We start from the raw sequence: 23254 nt of genomic DNA, 5'->3' as shown, positions 1-23254 counted from the left end.
TCAAAATTTTGAGGAAACATTAATGTCAGAGGGATCATTTTTTTATCCTATCCTAGAGGTTGAAAGTCTTCTCAGGTTTAGACTGAAGATTTGTGAACGTTGATTAATCATTAAAAGTGGTTAAATACCACTTTTAAGATCTTTTTAATCTGGTTTATGGAATATCTAATGATTAGCATGAATTCAAGTAGTAATACAATATGGACAAATCCAATCTGCACCCATGGGAGGTTTGTATGGATGATAATTGTGACTTGAGAGGTCTCATTTCAAATTATCCTAAAATGGTGATGGCTATTTGAAAAGATGTGTCCCCCCTCCCTTATTGCTAAGTATACCAGTTCTATTTTTACATCACCAATGACAATAAAAACACAATATCCTTATTATATACGTACATAAACACAATATACTTATTATAGACCTACATTTGCTAAAAACTGTTGATAATCATGTTGTCTTTCATCTCTGTTTAATGGACTCGCTCTTCTGTCGTCAAAGAATCCGGTCCTCAGATCTCCATCCTGGGGTCTGTGACTTTCCATAGGCTGTAGAATACAACAGTTTATCAGTCAGAATGGTACAGTGCCTTTATTGTTTTGTAATTTTTTTGCCATGGTATTGTCAGATTATTTTTGACTTATGAGTTTTAATATATCCCTTTGGTACCTTTGATCCTCCTCTGCAATATTGTAAGCCAACTTTTGTTGGGTAGATACTTTATTTCCCTTTTTGCACTTGCAGGAAATAGTTTCAAAATTTTCACATTTTCTTGATGTATTTGAATAAGAAAGATCCAAGTTTTACATATTTGAAATGATATAATTCACGTTATTTCACATATGTGAAAGTCGCAAAAATAAATCGCTGTTGAAAATTAGTTGGTTCACAGTATCTCAAATAGTTTTAAAAATTTATAAAAATTCACCAATGATTGTATGGTTTAAGGCTGTAAATTCTTGGAGCAAAATTGTTAGCTAAGATTTATCCTGAAATAAGCTTTCACCATTTATCTTTTGATGAAAAAAATAAAACGCTCATTAAAACAAATCATACACCTTGTATCTCCTTGATTTATAAGATAAGGCATGTTTACTTGATTATGCAATTATACAATATGATCTGGGGAAAGGCTCTAGTAACACACAGTAACAAAACATTTCCTTTAGTATCTATTAAGACATTTGACTGTTGAATATTATCTAAAATTAATCTCATTCTCATTTTTTTTTTTTTAAATTAGCCTGTACATACATTTTCTTGTTTTGTTCATTGTTATAATACTTTGCTTTCTGCTCTCAAATAAGGGGTAGATAACTTCTTTCACATGAAGAATGTCAATTATAATGAATTTGATTAATATCTCTGTCCTAATAGCGAGTTACTATTCCTTGACATGCATTTGAAAATCAAATATAAATGTTGCAAAGAATTAGACATACAACAAATTTGAGTATGTTAAAGCAGTTTAAACTAATAGCAGTCAGTCATATCAACACTTTTTTAGTTTTAAAGCAGGGAAATAAGTTTCTGAGTCTACAATTAAGATTACGAAATGTTTTTATATAAATTCTGTATAATATTTTCAACTGGTGCATTCTATTTAAAAATATCTAAAGCATATAGCTTTGGTTTTGTTCTGAAATTAAATAATAGGCAGGGGATTGTTGTCATGTTTTTCAAGTTTTACTTTACATCAAGATTTTATGTCAAACCTGTAGTAAGTTAAAACACCTATCATCTTAACGCACCTAACATTTAAACACAATATTGTTTCTACCAGAGTTCATTATGGCATATCTAGAGAACCCCAAAAGGACAAAATTTAATTGCATTGAGAGTCTTGCAAAAAAAAATTACACAAGATTTTCCCACCTAACTAGTTGCCTGAAAGTTCTCCACAAAAACTTCACAAAAAGGACCTGAACATTTATATTTGAGCTCTAACTATGCAAATAACTTCATTAATATAGAATTCCATTCAGAAACACAATGCACAAGTGTTCCTAATATCCATTTCACCTCTGCTTTTCTGTTACTTCAAATGAGATATCATTAGTAACGTTGGCCATGTTGATTTGTCAGGGGCATTTTTACATAAAGTTTATTTACTCCTGAGGTTGATTTCTGTTATGGTTAATGATTTCAGACCCAATGGTTATCAACAAGATTTTAAGCATGATGAGTGTTGAATAAATCCTGGAAGACAGCGGGTAGAAAACATCAACGTTAGAAGGAATAAAAAAATCTCTATCTATAAAACATGCACTAGTCGACATGCCTATTAGGAAAAGCAAACTAAGCTTAAAATACTTAGATCTAACTCTCTGCATTCTATACATGCACTGTATACCTGTTTGTTTTTTGTTTCAGATTCAACATTTATAGGTTTGACATTTTTGCTATCTGATTCTACAGATTTTGGAGATGGAGCTTGTTGCCCTTCATTCCAGTAGTTTGGAGTCTCTCTGGATTTTTCCTGTTACACACAACAATGTATAACTTATATCTGAATTTCAATCTTTTAATCAAACATTATGCATAAATCTGTCTGTATTAATTTTATAAAGGATGTACAGTTCAATTAAGCTGAAAATTATTCAAATGTTCAAAATCTAACAATAATTTTATCAGTCTTCATCTTTATCATATCATATGTAAAACATTTTAAAATACCTCTTACCATCAACTTAGGTACAGACAAGAGAAATAACCCTGTTATCTCTTTTCTTGGATAATTTCAATTCTGCTCTATTTCAGCATACCAACTGCAAATTTTAAAAGAGCTCAAATGTCTTAAAAATAAAAGTGTTTCTTTTCCCAAGTCTCTCTAGCTCTTCTAGTATATATAATTTTTTACTACTAAAGTAATTAACAGCATTCAAAACTTTGTCACGATAATTATAATTTGCTACGAGATAAAACCCACCTGCATTCTGTCATTCTGTTGAGGTGGTGGTCCCCTCCGTCTACCTGAGTCTGGATGTGGAGGTGGTCTTCCTCTAGGAGAGATCTGGTTAGGAGGAGCCTGAGTGGGAGATGATCTGTTGAGTACAGAGACTTCACCTTGCTGTGTAGCTCTGTTATATAACTGCTCTTTTTGTTGCTAAAAATATGATGATTAAAAATGGATGAATTATTTATCTGATATAATAATGCATTTACAAATAAAAAATTAAATTGTTACTATTCACTGCAAAACACAAAGCTATAATGTTTTTAATAAAAATCAACAAACACACATATATGCACTTGCAAAATCTGTTCATTAAAACATTCATTACACAACATTAGTTGATAGCCAAAACAGTTAGAAAAACTTGCTACATGAAAGTACAAGTATGACAGTATACATGAAACTGTAAAACAAATACCACAGTTTCTCACATCTTTATTGTATCTGGTTCAGGGTCATGTTCATTATGAACTTAGATAACTGAAGGTCAAATTCATTATGAACTTAGATTTCTAAAGGTCAAGTTTATTATCAACTTAGATTACTCAAGGTCATGGTCATTATGAGCTTGGATTTTATAACGAGAAATTAACCTTTAAGAGTTCATCTCTGTACATTGTTTTCTTTATATCTTCCACCCTTTTTCTTTCTTGTTCTGTGGCAATATTCAGACCACCAGGTGGAGTGGGTGGCATTTGTCGTCTGGTGTGAATTTCCTGTTCTCTCTAATGTAAAATTAGATGTTAAATTTCAAACAGTTAGATAGACACAACATTTAGTAGAGTTAAAATGATATAAGTAGTTAACAACAGACAAACATTAGTTATTCAATCTTTCTCTCTTGATGTTGAGAAAAGCAATACATAGTACTCAAAAAGATTCAGAAAAAAAATCCACTTCTGTTCAACATGCAACTTGGATATTAATTATTGTTAAGCAAGACACCATTTATTTATCAAAACATCTGAAGTAAACCAAATAACTAATTTTATTCATGTTATGTATCTTTTCATGGTATAACAGACTGACACTTATTATCTCCCTTTGTAATCAGATTTCAGGGCTATCATGATCATTGAAACCAACTAACAATGACTGACCTTTGTCTTTTACAATACTACTAAATAGGCTAAACAGTTCCCCATCAATTACAAAACTCAATGGAGAACAAAATGTACTAATTAATTATTTCAGAAGTCTATTGAAAATTAATAATAGAAGTTATCTCCCCTACTACATTCTCAATATTCTTTAAAGTATGAATGAAATCTCAATTTGTAATGAACTTTTTAATATATCTTAAAGAATAAGTTTAAGATGTATTTTCAAAATTAGTTATTATGTTTTAAATTTAAAATCATATTATGCAGAATAAAAATTAGCAAAATATACAAGATGGCTGCCCCCATATAAACCTGCAGATCAAGACAAATTCAGTCTATATTCTTATTCTTTCTGAAAAAATAGTTTAGTGAACCTTCATACAAACAAATTAGTCCATAAATTGTGCTATAGTGTTCAAAACTTCATGCATGTAGATATAAAGGTGTTACAAAACTCCATGCGTGTAGATATAAATGTGTTACAAGCTTCTAAGCGTCTCATAATATAATAGTATCACACTTTTACACATATAAAAAACAAGAGTTTACTATATACAGCAGATAGATATGTTATACATGCATTCAGTTAAACCCATTTACATCTCAAATAAGATCAAACTGTCTTACTAAATACACATAACAATTACATATTTTACTAAAGTTATTCTTAGCAGTTACTCTAAAATTATGAATAACATTATATTCACTATGTATCCAAGGCATTAATATCTTGTTAAAAAAACTAAAGCTAATATTTAAACCGGACTAACAGTTAAACCTACTGCTACAATTTAAACAGGTTCTAAATGAAGGTTAAACTTGTTGATACTATTAGAAATTACAACAACTCAAGACTCCAGATGGTCCCTGTTATAATGAACTTTACTATATTAGTGCAGAACATATCAAGACATTATTCTTTTAGTTTCTCCCAAAGAATAGAAAATGCATAGCTACATGAAAACCTGTGTTCTACAACGTAGTTTAAGAATATATATCTTAGTTAATTTTTTTAAATTAAGTTATTAAAAATAAGGCGGTTTATAATAATTTACTCTTTCAATGACAAATCATTCAGCAAAAATTAGTTGTACAAAAAAGCTCAGATTTAGCTCCCTACTAGAACAGTTAGACTTTCTGGAAACCAGTTTGCCTACGATTTGTATATTTTATATATTTGTATATGATATATCCTGACTAGACCACTAATATGTGACTAAGGGACCAGTCTGGAGGTCTATAACTACCATATAACTAGGACCATAGCAGAATGACTAAGAATCACAAAGACTCATGCATTGAATACCTGATATCTCGGAATCTCATAAGAGAGTCGTGGAGAGCCTACAAGAGGTCTCTCCTCGGTTAAGTTGCCCAGATATTCAGGGGCTGAATCCAGTTGAAATTCCTTTGCCCTAAATACCAACTGATCCTGTCTTTGCTAAAAGTGTGAGAACATAAAGTGAAAAAATGGGGTTAAAATATCTAACTGTAAAACAGGGGGGTTAAAATATCTAACTGTAAAACAAGGGGGTTAACACAACTAAATGTAAAACAAGATCTACTGTGTTAATAAAAGACTTCAAAGTGATCAAAATAGAAATAATGAACAAAAAATTCCTACTTGGTTAGAATTAGAAAAAATCAGAAAAATAAGTCATGAACATTTTTAATTTTAGAAAACAACGAGGTAATTAATTGAAATCAACAAGCTTTTTTTATATGATTTACATTGCTTCAGCAATTACCTTGAGTAAAGACTGTTTGTAATCACGACTGAGTTCATCTCGAAGTCTTTTCCTTTGAAGGTCGTACTGCCCTATAGCTAGCCCACCAGCTGGTGTGTTTCTATGGCGGTGTTTGATACGAGAGTGTTCCTCTGATATTTTCTGTTTCTGTTAGGAAAGTTCTAACAAATTAGTCCTCTATTTAAAATTATATGTTTGTATTTGTAGGGCTTCGTTTATATTGTTCTACACTATTAATAGATTGACTACCTATAGCATTTGTTAAGCTTACATCAGTATATTGTATTTAAAGTAAAATGTATACTACATGATAGTTTTTAAAAAAGAAACTACTCTAATTTTCCATCTTTTCCTGTTATAACAAAAATATAACTTATTTGATTTAAAAAAGACAGAATCAAACCATAGTGAAATTAAAAATATTTTCATATACGTCATATACATGAACATTCCTTTTATTTCTCAAATCTTAATTCACTTTAATTTTTCCTAAAAGTAGGCACAATTTAAAAATAAATTGACTATCAGCAGAGTTAGATCTAGGAAGTCTAGGTAGCTAGGGGCCCCCTTATGGAACTTCATATTTGGTAAATGCAGAATTTTTACTTGTTTAACTCTAAACATTGCCTATTTAAATTTCGTCACTGTTGTGTTTTTTAGGTGCTTGATTTTGTCGACTTCTCAAGTTTGGTATTTTTGTAAAAATATTTGTAAACTTTGACTTATATTCTTAAATTAATGAGGGCTTTTAATTCCCAAGACCACTGTGGGCATCACAGTCTGGTCAAGATTTTATTTTCACATTCATCAAGCATCAAACAAATAAAACCAAAAGAGGCAACAATTCAACTAGCATAATACAATGCCAAAAAATAATGGGGAAAAAATATTTTTTAAATGAATTGAAATAAATAATTTGAAATGTACTATTATAAGGACTGTTCAGCAGAAGAACTTATTATCGTGTTCTCATTACCCTCATTATGATGGATGTATTTGTCTGCTTACTGACAAATATGAAAGAAAGAAAAATAATAATCAAAGAGTAAAAAAATATTTTGATGACCTAGACCTTAACCAAAAGTCTTAAAGTACTAGAACAGATGACTTGTATGATCTGATAGCAAGCTGTATTACATAAAATTACATGTTTAATAAAATAAAAAAATTAAATGATTTACTATGATAGCACTACTAAATGCATGTATAACATATCAAGCTGCAGTTACATCAGAAAAAAATGCTGAAAATACATAACAAAAAACTGCAGGCTACAGCTTAAAAAACGCCAAGCATGGTCTTCAACATGAATGTATAAAAACCTGACAAGTTGCAGCTGAAACCTGACATGCTCCAGTTTAACAAGAACAACAAGCTGAAACTTAAACTGACAAAAAGTTGCTGCTGAAATGTGACAACAAGCTGTAAGTAAAACATGAAACAAGGTCATAATTGAAGCCCTATGGTGACATTTAGTTGTAAACTTCTATGTCATTTGGTCTTTGGTGGAGAGTTGTCTCATTGGCAATCACACCACATCTCCTTTTTTTTTAAATGAACCTGAAAATGACAAACTACTTCTTACACATGAAATCAACAGCTAAGATATGACAAAGATGACAAGCTCAGACTGACTAAAACTTGACATACATTTCTAAACATGACAACTACCTGTAGCTTTAACATGACACTAAACTTCAGCTAACACATGGAAACAAGCTGCAGATAAAACAAAAAACATTATCAAAGCCACAACTTTAACAGAACATTAAGCTGCAATTAAAACATGACCACATCCTTGAGCTTAAACTTTACAAGCTCTGGCTCAAACATGATAAGCTCTGACGTAAAAATAACAAGCTCTCTGACATAAACATAACAAGCTATGACATAAACATGACAATATGCTTTAGCTAAAAACATGGCAACAAGCTGCAGCTAAAACATAAATAAAAGTTGCATCTAAAACATCACTATAAATTGTAGCTAAAAATAACAATAACCAGAAGTTAAACATGACAACAACATGACTACAAGTTGCAGCATAAGCATGACAACAACCTGTTACTTAAATATGACAAATTCAAACATGAGAACAAGCTACAGCCAAAAAATTACAACAAGCTGTAATTAAAACCTTTCAACAACCAGTACCTAAATTTTGCTAACATGATACAGCTTAAAAACATTAAAAAGTTATTTCTAAAATAAGACATGCTGCATCATAATAACAACCACAACCTGTAGCTTATAATATGACAAGTCATGCAGCCAAAACATGACAACAAATGTGCAGATAGAACAGGAAAACAATCTGCAGCAAAAACATGACAAGATCAAGCTAAAACATGAAAATAAGCTGTAGATAAAACATGAGGACAAGAAGCATGATAAAACCCAGCACATGCTGCATCTGAAATATGACAAGAAATAGCTTAAAATGACAAGATAATGTTCAAAACATGACAATAACTTGTACCTAAAACAGGATAACATGCTGACTTAAACAATAACAAAGTTGCAGCTTAAACATGACAACAACTTGGACATAAAAACATTACAACAAGCTGCAGATAAAACATTAGAACATACTGAAGCTGAAATATGAGGACAAACTGAATCAATAATTTGACAAGCTGGAACAAAAATATGACACCAAGCTGAATCTAAAACATGGCAACAAGCTACAGTTTAAGCATGACCATTTGCATCTAAAACATGCCACCATGCTTCACAAAAACATGTAAAAAAAACTGCTGCTTAAACATGACAAGCTGTTGCTAAAACATGGAATGTTGCAGCCAAACATAACAACAAGCTGAAGATTTAACATGACAAACTGCGGCTAAAACATGGGGACAAATGACAACAAGCTGAAGCTAAAACATGAAAACAGTTTGCATCTAACACATGACACAATACTAGTCAAAAACACGAAAGCAAACTGCTGCTTAAACATGACAAGCTGCAGCTAAAACATGGTGACAAATGACAACAAGCTAAAACTAAAACATGACTTCATGCAACAGCTGTAACTTAAAAAAATGCCATGTCTGTAACATGATTTGTAGCAGAAGCCAAAACACAAATGTAATGATCTAGGATTATAATAAATATCATGCAAAATGTGTTTGGCTAAATCACAAGCTTCAACTTCAACTTCAACTATAGCAAAACTTGTTTAACACTATCTCAATCTGCAACTAAAACTCAAGCATGTGTGTCTAACACATTCTAAAATTGTAACTAAATCTGAAAGCATGATGTGCATAACAAGGTGCAGCGGAAATAAAAGGACTACTGGTTAAGATTTATGTGTGTAATAATAATTCAAAGCTTAATATCTGGATGTGAAAACAAAAGTAGACATCAAGATATGTCTTATGTTCAACATGGCTTTTTTTAATTCATATGTTGAAATATGTGTTATTATATGTGCCATACATTACACAACAAAGTATCCCACAAGTGTAACAGAAATTATATGCAAATCATAGTATGCCAGTTGACAAAAAAATACTGTTTAAATAACTAAAAGAATACACATTGAAAAAAACATATAAGTTGCCTTTATTTTCTGGGTTAATTTGGGTTTTTTTGTTGTCGCCATTATTACATCTTTTTAATTGTTAAATGAAAAAGAACCTCACCTTTTAATTATCTTTCAACATTTTAATTATTATGGTTGATAAGTTATTACTTTATCTACCAGTTTTGAATTGTATATGCTACAATAACTAATTAAAACTCAGGACAACTCTCACCAAAAAAAAAATAATGCTACAAAGTGTAATACCAAAAAGTCAAACAAATAATCCATCGCCAAGTCAGAATACACCATTTGCCTATGATACACCATTTTCTATACCTTTTTTTCAAGAAATTCGTTATATTCATTATTTCGCTCTTGAGAAAGCATTTTCTTTCTATCTTGATGGTGTGTAAACCCCTTGCTGGGAGGTTCCTTTAAATAATGTAGGAAAACATCAATTTATACCATATTATGTAAATCCCTTGCTGGGAGGTTCCTTTTAAATAATGTAGTAAAACATCAATTTATACCATATTATGTAAATCCCTTGCTGGGAGGTTCCTTTTAAATAATGTAGTAAAACATCAATTTATACCATATTATGAACTATTCAAAAGGAAAAAAAAATCTTTATATTATTTTCTTTAATGAATGACAAGTTTATCTTAAAACCTAAATACTCAAATTCTATTTCAATTATTATAAAGTGACCATGCAACATTCACGTGATAATGTGTATCATAATTCATGATGTGATAATGTGTCAACTTTTGTTATTACTGGAAGACATCTTTGATAACAGAGAACAATGCATGCAGCATCATACAGAACATGACTGACACATGCAAGTTACCTTGGTTTTTCTGTAAAATGTTAAAAATTATCTCCCTTATTTTTAGATTATGTCATGTATAGATTTAAAAGTTAACATAATTGCTATTATTTTCCAAGGGAACATCTAATACACAGCAAATTTCTGCATTTCTAATTCTGTGGTGTACTTTAATATGTTTGCAATTAATATTGTTTGGTTGCTGTCTAAGTGCAGCTAACCCCCAAATCTCCTCTTTTTATTTCCCCCACACATTTACTTAATAGAATACCAGCAAACATATTGTGACTAAAAACAAAATGAGAATTAAATTTGTTGAAATAATGAAAAAAAAATGTAAAAAATGTTTGCACTAAAAAAGCACATTAGGCTGAAGCAGCTTACTAGCTTTATGTGCTGTTCTACTGCATGCACATAGTAATATATGTACATGTAACAAAATAATAAACCAACTGTTCTTTTGTGAAATCTTTATTCTATATCTAAATAAATATCAAAACTTTACTTAAATTAACCTCCTTTGAAACCATTAAAACAAACTGTTATAAATAGAATAAGAAAAGATAGATGTTTAACCATCTAGTTACCTCAAAAACAATTCTGGTTATATTTTCCAAATCCCAACAATTCATTCTACTTTATCTTAGTGACAATGTGGATAAGTAAGAAAACTTACGAGATAATCATTATATTCCTTTTGTCTTTCTTCTCTGAGGTCTTTTGCTATCTGACCGTGATCATACATTTCTGGTTCAGGGGGAGGTCTATAATTCTGTTGAGAGTTTCTGTACAATTCTTCTCTCCTCTTGTTTTCTGTATCTTTTTTCTATAAAAACATTTAAGCACTGCTATAAGTACAATGCATATGATAAACTAGCATTACACTGTTATATTCAGAAGAGTTACTTTCCTTGGTAGTTTTATAAGAGTTATCTTTCATGACCCAATGAATAATCTAGTCTTCTAAAAGGAGACATTGATAATATGTCAATGAAACAGTAACCAAACAACAAAAATAACCAATAGTCAACTCAAGACAACTACATTCTTCAGCACAAGATAGATGTCTAAATAATATGTCAGGAATTCTAAATCTTCTCAGGTATATATAATTATTGTGAATGAATTTAACAGAAACTATCAAAGTTTATGATATTAAAACCAAATTCTCAAAGACAATAAAATACCTTGTTTAGAATGGTCTATTATTAATATGATTATAAAAGAATGAATTGACATGTTTTGTTGGTTTTGATTTATTGTACAGAGACACTAAAATAACAACTGCACACACTCTAATTAAGGAATGCATCCCTATATGAACTAATACTAAGCCACCAAATAAGACCTTTTCAGCCAGGCTTTAGTTATATAAACCTATGAAATCAAGGACACTTATTCTGTCAATTTTTCTGTCAGATAAGATGAGATAACCTAAGCTGTACCAACACATTCCACTATAACATACAGCCAAATCACATATACTCCAAAAACAAAACCCTCTAGCTACATACAATAACTGTCAATGTCACCACAGGTTCTTACTGCAGTGTCAAATTAAGGAACATCTCAAAGTTATTCAAATGTAATGGGGAAAAAATGAAAAATGGAACTAGATTTATTTTTTAAATTAAAGCTTACAAATTATACCCTCAAAAAATATTTGTTATTTTGAATAAGCTTTAAAAGCATTAAACAAGCCAAATAAAGCAGGCTATTGTGTATACTAAATCATTATGATAATAGCCCTTTGAGATTATCCTTTAAACTTCTAAACATGTAAAACAATAAACAATGTGTAGCTATCAATAAATAACAAACAAACCTTAATCGTCAACAAATATTGGTGTATTGTTTTTATTTTAAATAAGACAAAAGGACTGAACTCAATACATTTATATAGTTTGTCAACATATTGATTGTTCTGGTTCATTGATTTATCTTATGCCTTTTAATTGCTATTTTCTTCACTAAATAAACCTTAAACCTATAACAAAAGACATTGTTTACAGAAAAATCTTATCAAAAATAAATAGAAGGAAAATAAATCTTATCAGGTGAAAATTATACTTAGCATTATATCTCATGAATGAAATTACAGTCAAACCTTTCTGGAATATACCCCAGTTACACTGTAAAACCTCACATAACTGAACACATGTGGTGGAACACAAATTCCGTCTTTTATTTAAGTAATTAAATCTGTCAACAATGAAAACCTATCTGAACCCATTCACATTCATTGGTCTCCAACATATTATTCAAAATAGAAAATATAAGTTTTAAATACACCTGTATACCTGTTAATCAATATAAGTAATAAGGTTAAATGAAGTATACCCAAATAATCTAATAGGAATTAAGTAATAAAAATATATGAAAGGCTGCAATGAATAACATATTATTAAAAGCAAGCTTTTTGACTTCATTGAATTACCTCAGAACAAAAACAGACCTAAATGGAATTCAGTGACATTCAAATAACAACTTCACTTTTGATAGGATTTAATATAAATGTCAACTTAATGGGAAATATTTGGGCATCAATGCTTTAACTTAATAAACAGTCCTCGTGACAAAAACACAAACAAAGTGCATGTCCTCTTGACAAACACATACTAACAGTTAAGATTGAATAATACATGTGTCATCTAATGTATAATTTTCTGACAAACACACATACAAATGATGTTGGTACTAATTCTGTCCACTTATAAAATGTCTTATGGATGTATTCAGATATTTGGAATGTATCAATTAAATTGCAAAGTGAAAATTGCCAATTTGCCATTAGCATTTTGAGACTTTCTGAATGTTTCATAGAAATGCAGAGTCATCAGTTTAAGCAACGTTCTCTTATTTAATAATAAGTGTTTATGGACAAGGAAAATGATCGTAAACAACAATAAATGTTTCTCCAAATTTTTTAAGCAGCAGTATATCAAGAAACCCAAGCCATAATTTTTCTCATCATAATATGCAGTTGGAAATAAAGCTGAGAAATCACTGTAGTACTAAAGAACCAAGACATGTTAATAATGAATAAATTAAACAAACATGCTGTATGGGTTTAGAATAAGGTAAACACACATGTTGCATGGGTTTAAATAAAACAGGTATTGTGCAGGAACTCACTGAAAAAAGAGAAACATCATGGTGCAAATATTATATAAATATAAATAAGTGTGTCGAAATGTAATATGTAAAGTGTTTATTAAAATAAATTGCTGCAAATAAATATAAGATGTTAGCGTCTACTAAAAGGTTGACGAATGGCGCCATCTAGCAGTGATACCTGGGTTACAAATCGAATGTAATCTTGTTGGCGCTGATCGTCTAAAGTCTTACGGGATTCCTCGTAACCTCCTAATGGTAAGCTATTTCCAGCTCCTCCAGTTTTATAATATACTGGTGGGTTTGGCTAAAAACAATGTAAAACATATGTCATCCTGATCTGCTACAGATTCTATCTTGCTTCAAGGAAGATTCTTTAACATACTTAGACTTCAACTTTGTATCTGATAACAGCATGGATGCTGATTTTAATTTGTAGTCGTATGCTTCAAGAAGCTAAGTCTGGGAGATATGACAAAGAATTAAGTTTTTAATGTACTTTTATATTTTTTACCCAATATCAATTGTCTTAATTAGAGAATCTTAAGATAGGATTTTAACATCTATTGAAAGGTAAGGAAAGTGGAACAATCTATGAATGTTACCTGGGTAATAATTTGTTTGTAATTATCAGATTTAAAACAAGTAATGAAAATTGTTCAATATGTTCATTTTAGAAAGTATTTTAATACAATATACACATGAAGGTGAAATAATTCCCTTCTACATAACAATAACAATATCAATTCAATTTAAGTTAGGATTTTACATTTTGAATACTTTGAACTTGTGCTATGAATAAAAAATTATCGCATTTTAGTGATTTGTTATTATATAGGTGAGTTACCATGAGTTACACCAGGAACATATATATTAACTAGTTAGATATACTGTTCCCAGGTTACACATAGATTTCTTTTCTTTGGCTAATAGGAGTTATCTGAATCCTTCATTTGTTGATTGTACCTCATAGTACTTTCTGTTAAACAATATTAAAGAAAGAGTCCATTCATTTCTGAAGGCAGCTCAGGAAGTCGAATATTATAATATAAACTAACCAACAACCAATAAACATCTACATGACAATACTGAATACAATAAACTAATGTTTAATTAATATTACAATATACATGTGGTAGTTAAATAATATTACAATATATACCTATATTAAGAATTCCACCAAATCATGTAAAATGTTAAAATAATTAGAAAGTCATGTATATTAACCAAAACTTGAATTATTATTTATAAAATATCAATTAGAACTCTCAAGTGCATAGAGCTGTCAAAAGAAGAAAGTTTGAGTTTTTCTAGTAAAAAAGAAATAATCAAAACTTGAGAATTCATCAACTTTTAAAGATTAGATTTGCTACAAAGTAAGTTAAACATAAAACACTTGAGAGACAGAAACAAACAGAAGTATGGTGACTGTATACCTGTTGTTGTTGGCCTTGCTCTGGTTCCCCTGGCTAAATGAAAATTAGACTTGATTTTAAAGAGAATCAGTATCAAAAAATATATTTATCATGACTTAGAGAAATTTTATCAAATTGAAATCTAAAAAGGTCATTGCTCATTTCAAAACTTTTAAATATATAAATGTGGGTTTCAAGTGCCACAAATTGTACCCATTGGTATTTACACATATTAAATAGATCCTATGATGTTTTACCTTATTCATCAGGTCCTCATACTCTCTTTGTCTTTCCCATTTAATTTGATCTTTTCTTTCTCTCTGCCTGATATCACTGTTACTAACATAGCCAGATGTAATCTGAAAAAATAACCACAGCAAACTCAAAATATCATAATTATATATAATCAAGAATGCAACCATTGCAGTTTTTACTCTCAATGTTTTACCTAAAATTTAGTTTTCAACAAAGACCATTCTTTTAACATTTTGCCACACAACAGTAGTATTTATATTGGCTAACCTGACACTCTTATGAAACACAATACACATTCCTCATCTTTGCATTGAAAGTTGGGGGCAGTCTTTGGTAAGACAGAAATTCCTGACATCAAAAATCTAAGTTCTAAGACAAAAAAAAGTCTGACAATTGAAATTGTCAGTTCTGAGACAGATAAAAATTCCCTGACATGTCAGTTTTGAGAGACACATACAATAATAATTATTTCGTTCAGTGGCAACACTATGGATGACAGACATCACATTACTAAATTCCACACTATGAACATGTTATTCTAAGTGGCGAATCCAGAATTTTTCATAAGTGGGGGCCCACTGACTGGCCTAAGAGGGGGCCCGCTTCAGTCAAGCTTCAGTGATTCCCTATATAATCAACCAAATTTTTCTCAGAAAAGAGGCCATAATATAACATCAATACACTACCATTCCATCACTGTTATGTGCACAATGTGGCACATGCAACATCAATACAATCATTCAGACTATGCCATACAACACAATGTAACATGTATAGCATCAGTACCAATATGATCATTTGTCATGTGCCACAATGTAACATGTATAGCAACAGTACCAATATGATCATTTGTCATGTGCCACAATATGTAACATGTATAGCATCAGTACCAATATGATCATTTGTCATGTGCCACAATATGTAACATGTATAGCAACAGTACCAATATGATCATTTGTCATGTGCCACAATATGTAACATGTATAGCAACAGTACCAATATGATCATTTGTCATGTGCCACAATGTAACATGTATAGCATCAGTACCAATATGATCATTTGTCATGTGCCACAATGTAACATGTATAGCATCAGTACCAATATGATAATTTGTCATGTGCCACAATATGTAACATGTATAGCAACAGTACCAATATGATCATTTGTCATGTGCCACAATGTAACATGTATAGCATCAGTACCAATATGATCATTTGTCATGTGCCACAATGTAACATGTATAGCATCAGTACCAATATGATAATTTGTCATGTGCCACAATGTGACATGTATAGCATCAGTACCAATATGATAATTTGTCATGTGCCACAATGTGACATGTATAGCATCAGTACCAATATGATCATTTGTCATGTGCCACAATGTAACATGTATAGCAACAGTACCAATATGATCATTTGTCATGTGCCACAATGTAACATGTATAGCATCAGTACCAATATGATAATTTGTCATGTGCCACAATGTAACATGTATAGCATCAGTACCAATATGATCATTTATCATGTGCCACAATGTAACATGTATAGCAACAGTACCAATATGATCATTTGTCATGTGCCACAATGTAACATGTATAGCATCAGTACCAATATGATCATTTGTCATGTGCCACAATGTAACATGTATAGCATCAGTACCAATATGATAATTTGTCATGTGCCACAATGTAACATGTATAGCAACAGTACCAATATGATCATTTGTCATGTGCCACAATGTAACATGTATAGCATCAGTACCAATATGATCATTTGTTATGTGCCACAATGTAACATGTATAGCAACAGTACCAATATGATCATTTGTCATGTGCCACAATGTAACATGTATAGCATCAGTACCAATATGATCATTTGTCATGTGCCACAATGTAACATGTATAGCATCAGTACCAATATGATCATTTGTCATGTGCCACAATGTAACATGTATAGCAACAGTACCAATATGATCATTTGTCATGTGCCACAATATGTAACATGTATAGCAACAGTACCAATATGATCATTTGTCATGTGCCACAATATGTAACATGTATAGCATCAGTACCAATATGATCATTTGTCATGTGCCACAATGTGACATGTATAGCATCAGTACCAATATGATCATTTGTCATGTGCCACAATATGTAACATGTATAGCATCAGTACCAATATGATCATGTGTCATGTGCCACAATGTACATGTAACATGTAACGCATCAGTATAAAAACAATACACTGTTTTGTGCCACTATCAATATGAGACTTGAGTGGCATCAGTACCACTTCTACATAGACTCTGTCATGTGTGTAGCTCAATCAAAGTGTCATTATTACCACTAAAAGTAGCAGTTTTTTTATGCAAAACTACATTGCTGAGTATTCAGTCATGCAGCATACCCTTGGTGGGTGTGACATTTTAACATGAAAAAGAATTCCCTTGAATATCATGTAATAGTTGTAAACAGAATGTAATATCAATAGTTGCTAGCTACCTTTCTACTGTACCACAGTACACATTATAATTGAGGTCATTTAAATCTGCTGCTTTAGTAGTCAATGTTATGTATCTTATTTATAGGTTTCTTACAACTATACAATTTATCTTTTAAAAGAAGTAGTAAACATTTCATCAGTCAGAGAAGCTTTCATTACACTTTTCCTTTAACTGTATAGAAATTATTATAACACTCATCCATGGTGAATATCATAATACAATTCTTTCCTCAATACCGAAGCAATAAACTATTAACTTGTTTGTTATAAAATTGAAATGGATTTCAAATTAAATGTTAAGTCTGAATAATACTTTTACACCAGCAATATTAATGTGTGTTCTAATTATATAATGAAATAAGCAATGAATGCATAGATGGTTATGAAATAAGTGTCACTAAGGCAAACAGTTATTATAGAATTCATCAATTATTGCTTAAAGGAGTAGGTCCGGTAAGGACAAATTTTGGCCTCAAATTTCTGGTTCATCTGACGAAAAATGTTGACCACTTTTTAAACTCTGAAGTGTCTATTTTATTTGATTCAATTATTTTAGATAAAAGATTTTAACTAATTTAGTCATTAAACACACTCCGAATCAAGCTCAAATATGAAAAATCTACCAAATATGCCAAAATCGGTCACTTTTAAGATGGTTTTTGTCAAAAATGAAAGTGGCCGCATTAGTGTCCATCCTCAATCTTTAAATATGTTATGTATTATCATCAAATACAACTTACATTTAAATATTTTGGATGAACACGAATGCGGCCACTTTCGTTTTACACGGAAACAGTCTAAAATTTATCCAAAATGCTATAATTGTGAAGATTTCAGTAATGAAGCATGACTTAATGGTATTATTACTCGATATATGTGCACCATATTGTCAAAAACAGACCACGTTTATGTAGCAGAAGCATTCTTCTGTCCAATAAATAAATAAAAGTATACATTTTAACAATTTTATAAAACTGCTATATTTTGGGGCCAAAAAGGGGTCTTACCGGACATACTCCTTGAAGGTGGTACCTAACACTACAGGGAGATAACTCTGTTAAGTCAGCTAAACGTTTTAATTACGTTGTGTTGTAAAAAGGATATCAAGCTTCTCAATGACCAAAATTGGGTGTTTGTCAAACTGCAATATAACCAGTGTAATTTTTCTGACAAAACAGTTGGTTCAAAATTTTTGAAACTTTTATTTTTGTACAAGGATCAAAGTAAATACTTTGACAAAATTTTATGAAAATTAAACGAGCCAAATTAATTTTAGTGAAAGTGTTGGGTACCACCTTAAATGACGAATTAATTAAATTTCTACAAATTTTAGCTAAATTATATTTTTCTATTTTTTTTAATTTCAATTACCATACTGGTAATATTTGTGTAAAACAAAATATGTCAAGAAAATTAAGAGCCACTAACATGTGAAAAAAAATATTTTAATTTCTTTAAGTTATCTTATTTACATTCATAAAAATTTGTAAGGGTTCTGCGGAACCCAGTGTCTCGCCTATTTTTGCTGTAAATCGCAGGCTCAACAACAATGAGGAAAAAAATCAATAAAAATATTCCTCTTGTTACTATTTTATGATTGCAAGAAAATCTAAGTCCATTTAAAAGTAAATTACAGAAAAAACAGAGTAATCTTTTTACAAACTTTACTTCTGGATACAATCTTATGATCATAAATAAGCTTCTGTCCAAGTTTGGTACAAACCCAGGATAGTTTAAGAAAGTTATTAAAATTTTAAAAACTTTAACCACAGAGTGAATGTAATGGTTCCCCGCAGAAAAACTAAGTTCATTTAAAAGTAAAATATGGAAAAAATGGATTTATTTATTTACAAAATTTACTTCTGGATACTATCTTATGATCACAAACAAGCTTCTGTCCAAGTTTGGTACAAACCCAGGATAGTTTAAGAAAGTTATTTAAATTCTAAAAACTTTAACCACAGAGTGAATGTTTTGTTTCCCCGCAGAAAAAACTAATAGATATAGGAAGATGTGGTGTGAGTGCCAATGAGACAACTCTCCATCCAAATAACAATTTAAAAATTAAACCATTATAGGTTAAAGTACGGCCTTCAACACGGAGCCTTGGCTCACACCGAACAACAAGCTATAAAGGGCCCCAAAATTACTAGTGTAAAACCATTCAAACGGGAAAACCAACGGTCTAATCTATATAAACAGTCCATTTATAGTAAAAAACGGAAAAAATGGAATTTTATTTATACAAAACTTACTTCTGGATACTATCTTATGATCATAAACAAGCTTCTTTCCAAGTTTGGTACAAACCCAGGATAGTTGGAGAAAGTTATTAAAATTCTAAAAACTTTAACCACAGAGTGAATGTTTTGTTTCCCCGCAGAAAAAACTAAGTCCATTTATAGTAAAATACGGAAAAAATGGATTTATTTATTTACAAAATTTACTTCTGGATACTATCTTATGATCATAAATAAGCTTCTGTCCAAGTTTGGTACAAACCCAGGATAGTTTAAGAAAGTTATTAAAATTCTAAAAACTTTAACCACAGAGTGAATGTTTTGTTTCCCCGCAGAAAAAACTAAGTCCATTTATAGTAAAATACGGAAAAAACGGAATTTTATTTTTACAAAATTTACTTCTGGATACTATCTTATGATCATAAACAAGCTTCTGTCAAAGTTTGGAAGAAATCCAGTATAGTTTAAGAAAGTTATTAAAATTTCAAAAACTTTAACCACAGAGTGAATATTTGTTGACGCCGCCGATGACGCCGACGGAATGTAGGATTGCTTAGTCTCGCTTTTTCGACTAAAGTCGAAGGCTAGACAAAAAGGTATGTTGTTATATATGACAATTGAACAGCCATCGGGGCATGATGATCCAACAGCACTAAAAAAACTAAAGAGGTCAACAAACACTCATTTATAATATACTGCCACTCATTTCACAGCAACATATAAATGAATCATGAACATTTAACATTTCAGTATAATGTACATTCAATATAAGTTGCAAGATATTTTGAGAAAAGATCTCCAGCTTTACATGTAGTATGTTTAGCTCCTCATATTGCATAAGCAGATGTGCCTACTCTTATATTCATAAAGGTTTATGGTTTCAATTCTTTTATAGTTTTCAGTGTGGGTTTTCAAAATATTTGCTTGTCCTTTCAAAATTAGGATTGCTATATATCTAGCTAGTTTTCCTGACAATGGTCTATGGTTTTCTCCAAGCACTCAGGTTTTCTCCACCTTTAAAACCTGGTCACCACAGTATAGTTAAAAACACTGAAAGTGGCATTCAACACCTACAATCAATTAATCATCCTTGCACAGTCAGTTATCAATCATATGATCCAGGATATAAAGAACAAGATTTATTAATGGATCCTTAACAGGTGACTTTTGCCTTCTGCATGTACAATGTAGCTCATTATGGGACATACATACATGTACTAGTACTTTTTGGTCCTCAAATTATTTTATTAATTCTAGAATCTCCTGAATGGCTGATAACCTTGTAAAATCATAATTAGTCAGACTGATTCTTGCAGGATTTTGACATTATGGATATTCCTAAGATCATACTTACTGGTCCTTGTTGGTTCTGAAGAATAGGATCCCATCTATTATCTACCATGGTACTCATTTTATCTTCTGAAACATATTAATAAAGACCTTTTAAAAAATAGTGACGATTAGGTCAGCAGCCATAAAGTACAAAAAGAAAAAGAATAACTATACACATACATGCATCATAGTTTAGATTTATAGCAAATCAAAATTAACCCTGATTGTACATGTACCAGTTTCAATAAAAATGGTTGATGTACGCTTTTTGAGGGACGGTTTGGGGGGTCTGAAAAAAATGTATGTTTTGTACACTTTGGAAAATAGTTGACAATTATGATTGAATGACCCCTAATAGAGTACATTTATACTGCATTTATAATACAGTTGTACATGTATGAAGTAACCTTTTTTTTTTTTAATATTTTCAAAAACATAAATTTTATGTTCTGAAAATAAAATTGGGGAAACACGGAAAAATAAAATTGAGAATGGAAATGGAAAATATGTCAGACAACAGCCTGACCAAAAAAACAGAAAACTTAATAGAAATTGGCATATATACAGAGTGTGCCAGTGTGGCCATAACTAAGTATTCCTAAGATTTTCACTATAAATATTTCATATATTATAAAACTATTACCAAAATAACAAATTAAATATTCTTTCTACAATTTAATGTCTTTTAATGCCTTGTTCAAATCAAACTATAAATGAGTTCAAATTATTTTTTTTTTAAAATTCGATAATATTATTTGAAATACATGTTCATGTACATTGTACATAGCAAAAAAAATGCAGGTGACAAATACTATATCAGGGTCCGTTCGCACCCAATCACTTTTGCATCCATCCACATTCGCCCCCTTTCACGTTCACGCCCAAATTTTATTTAAATTATCATATACATGTACTATGAAATACAAATTGTACATTGTATCTTCATATCTTTTTTTTTGTAAAAGTAATAACAATGATTGAGTCAAAATTTTATTGGTTTTGTGTTTAACACACATGAGATCAAAGGATACAAGCTGTTAAAAACAATTATATTTCTTGATTCTTATTTAAAGTTTTCAAAGTTTTGGTCATATCAAGCTAAATAATGTATATGCAGTTATGTACATCATAACCAAGTTAAAAGACTTAAAACGATCATGATTTTTAAACACTAAAAAACAACACCAAATTAGGCTGTGTATAAATACCAATTAGCAGTAATAATACACACATGTAATCAACATTTAATCAAATTGATAATTAAAAAAAATATATGATAATTCCATTTGAGAAAATTAAATTATTTGGAATACACATGAAAAAAAAAATATAATAATTCAAATGAAAATTTAATACATATACGAATGTGTAGGGTGCGAATGTTTATTGGGCCATTGGGCCGAAAGGACCTGATACCACGAATACTTTCGGCCATGTCCTTAGCACAGATGGGGTGACAATTGACAAATATGTCACAAGTGCAGTCTCAACAGAAGTTATATATGTCTCTAGTGCAGAAAAGGGTTAATTTTTGATATATAGGTATAAATGAAAATAATCTATACACCGCTGGCTCTGTTCATCATTTTTATTTCATTTTTATTCTACAGAAATTTTAAATAACATTAATTTTGTGTCAATATCTATTCTCTGACTTTTGCTTCAGTAATATAAGTAATTATTTGCGTTTTAATCTTTTAATGCGTTTTAAGGATTATATACTACTTACCTGATTAGAACCAAAGCAATTAATTTTATGCACTTCCGTTGTTGAGAAGCAGTCGATGAAACGCGTGGTTAGCAACCGAATGTTCGTTGTTTTCTTGCTACCCAAAGTATATCTGATCTCGAATTTTTATTCAGACGAACCAATTTTATATATTATCCAATTCTGGATTCCATGTTTAATTAATCTACCGTTTAATAAGTTGTTTTGATTGTGTAGCTACGAGCACCTTGCAGTTCTCAGGGAAGTACAATGATATTAGAGTCCCATAAATATCCGGAGAAAACACGACAAGTATTCCGAGAGTATTCTTTGATTGAAAGCAGGGACGTATATATAAGTCCTTGTTGAAAGGTATTTAAAAATAATTTGACTTTAGGATTAACAAATTGAGGCTTTTTCATATCTGATTGTAAGAAACTTCTGTCCAAGTTTGGTAAAACTTCAGGATGGTTTCTTTATCTAATAAATGTTTAAAACACTGGAACGAACACGGC

General features: G+C 30.7%; 1 protein-coding gene across 8 annotated transcripts in view; it reads right to left on the bottom strand.

The window, feature by feature from the left end:
* LOC134698149 (trichohyalin-like) overlaps positions 1-23010 on the bottom strand; it is a 53641-nt gene extending 30631 nt beyond the window's left edge. For all 8 annotated transcript variants that reach the window (XM_063560458.1, XM_063560469.1, XM_063560470.1 and 5 more), the window contains exons 1-12: positions 22761-23010; positions 21054-21118; positions 14958-15059; positions 14722-14754; positions 13467-13592; positions 10848-10997; positions 5808-5954; positions 5366-5500; positions 3550-3681; positions 2930-3106; positions 2354-2479; positions 429-548 (exon numbers count right to left, since the gene is read on the bottom strand). In XM_063560458.1, coding sequence (XP_063416528.1) covers positions 429-548; positions 2354-2479; positions 2930-3106; positions 3550-3681; positions 5366-5500; positions 5808-5954; positions 10848-10997; positions 13467-13592; positions 14722-14754; positions 14958-15059; positions 21054-21110 — 1305 coding nt within the window. In that variant the 5' untranslated portion in view covers positions 21111-21118; positions 22761-23010. The remainder of the gene's footprint in view (positions 1-428; positions 549-2353; positions 2480-2929; positions 3107-3549; positions 3682-5365; positions 5501-5807; positions 5955-10847; positions 10998-13466; positions 13593-14721; positions 14755-14957; positions 15060-21053; positions 21119-22760) is intronic.
* Between the last annotated feature and the right edge of the window lie 244 nt (positions 23011-23254).

The sequence above is a fragment of the Mytilus trossulus genome, chromosome 1 (assembly GCF_036588685.1).
Source record: "Mytilus trossulus isolate FHL-02 chromosome 1, PNRI_Mtr1.1.1.hap1, whole genome shotgun sequence".
In the NCBI taxonomy this organism is placed as follows: Eukaryota; Metazoa; Mollusca; class Bivalvia; order Mytilida; family Mytilidae; genus Mytilus; species Mytilus trossulus.
Note: the sequence above shows the minus strand (reverse complement) of the source record. Positions and strands in the feature narration are given on the sequence as shown.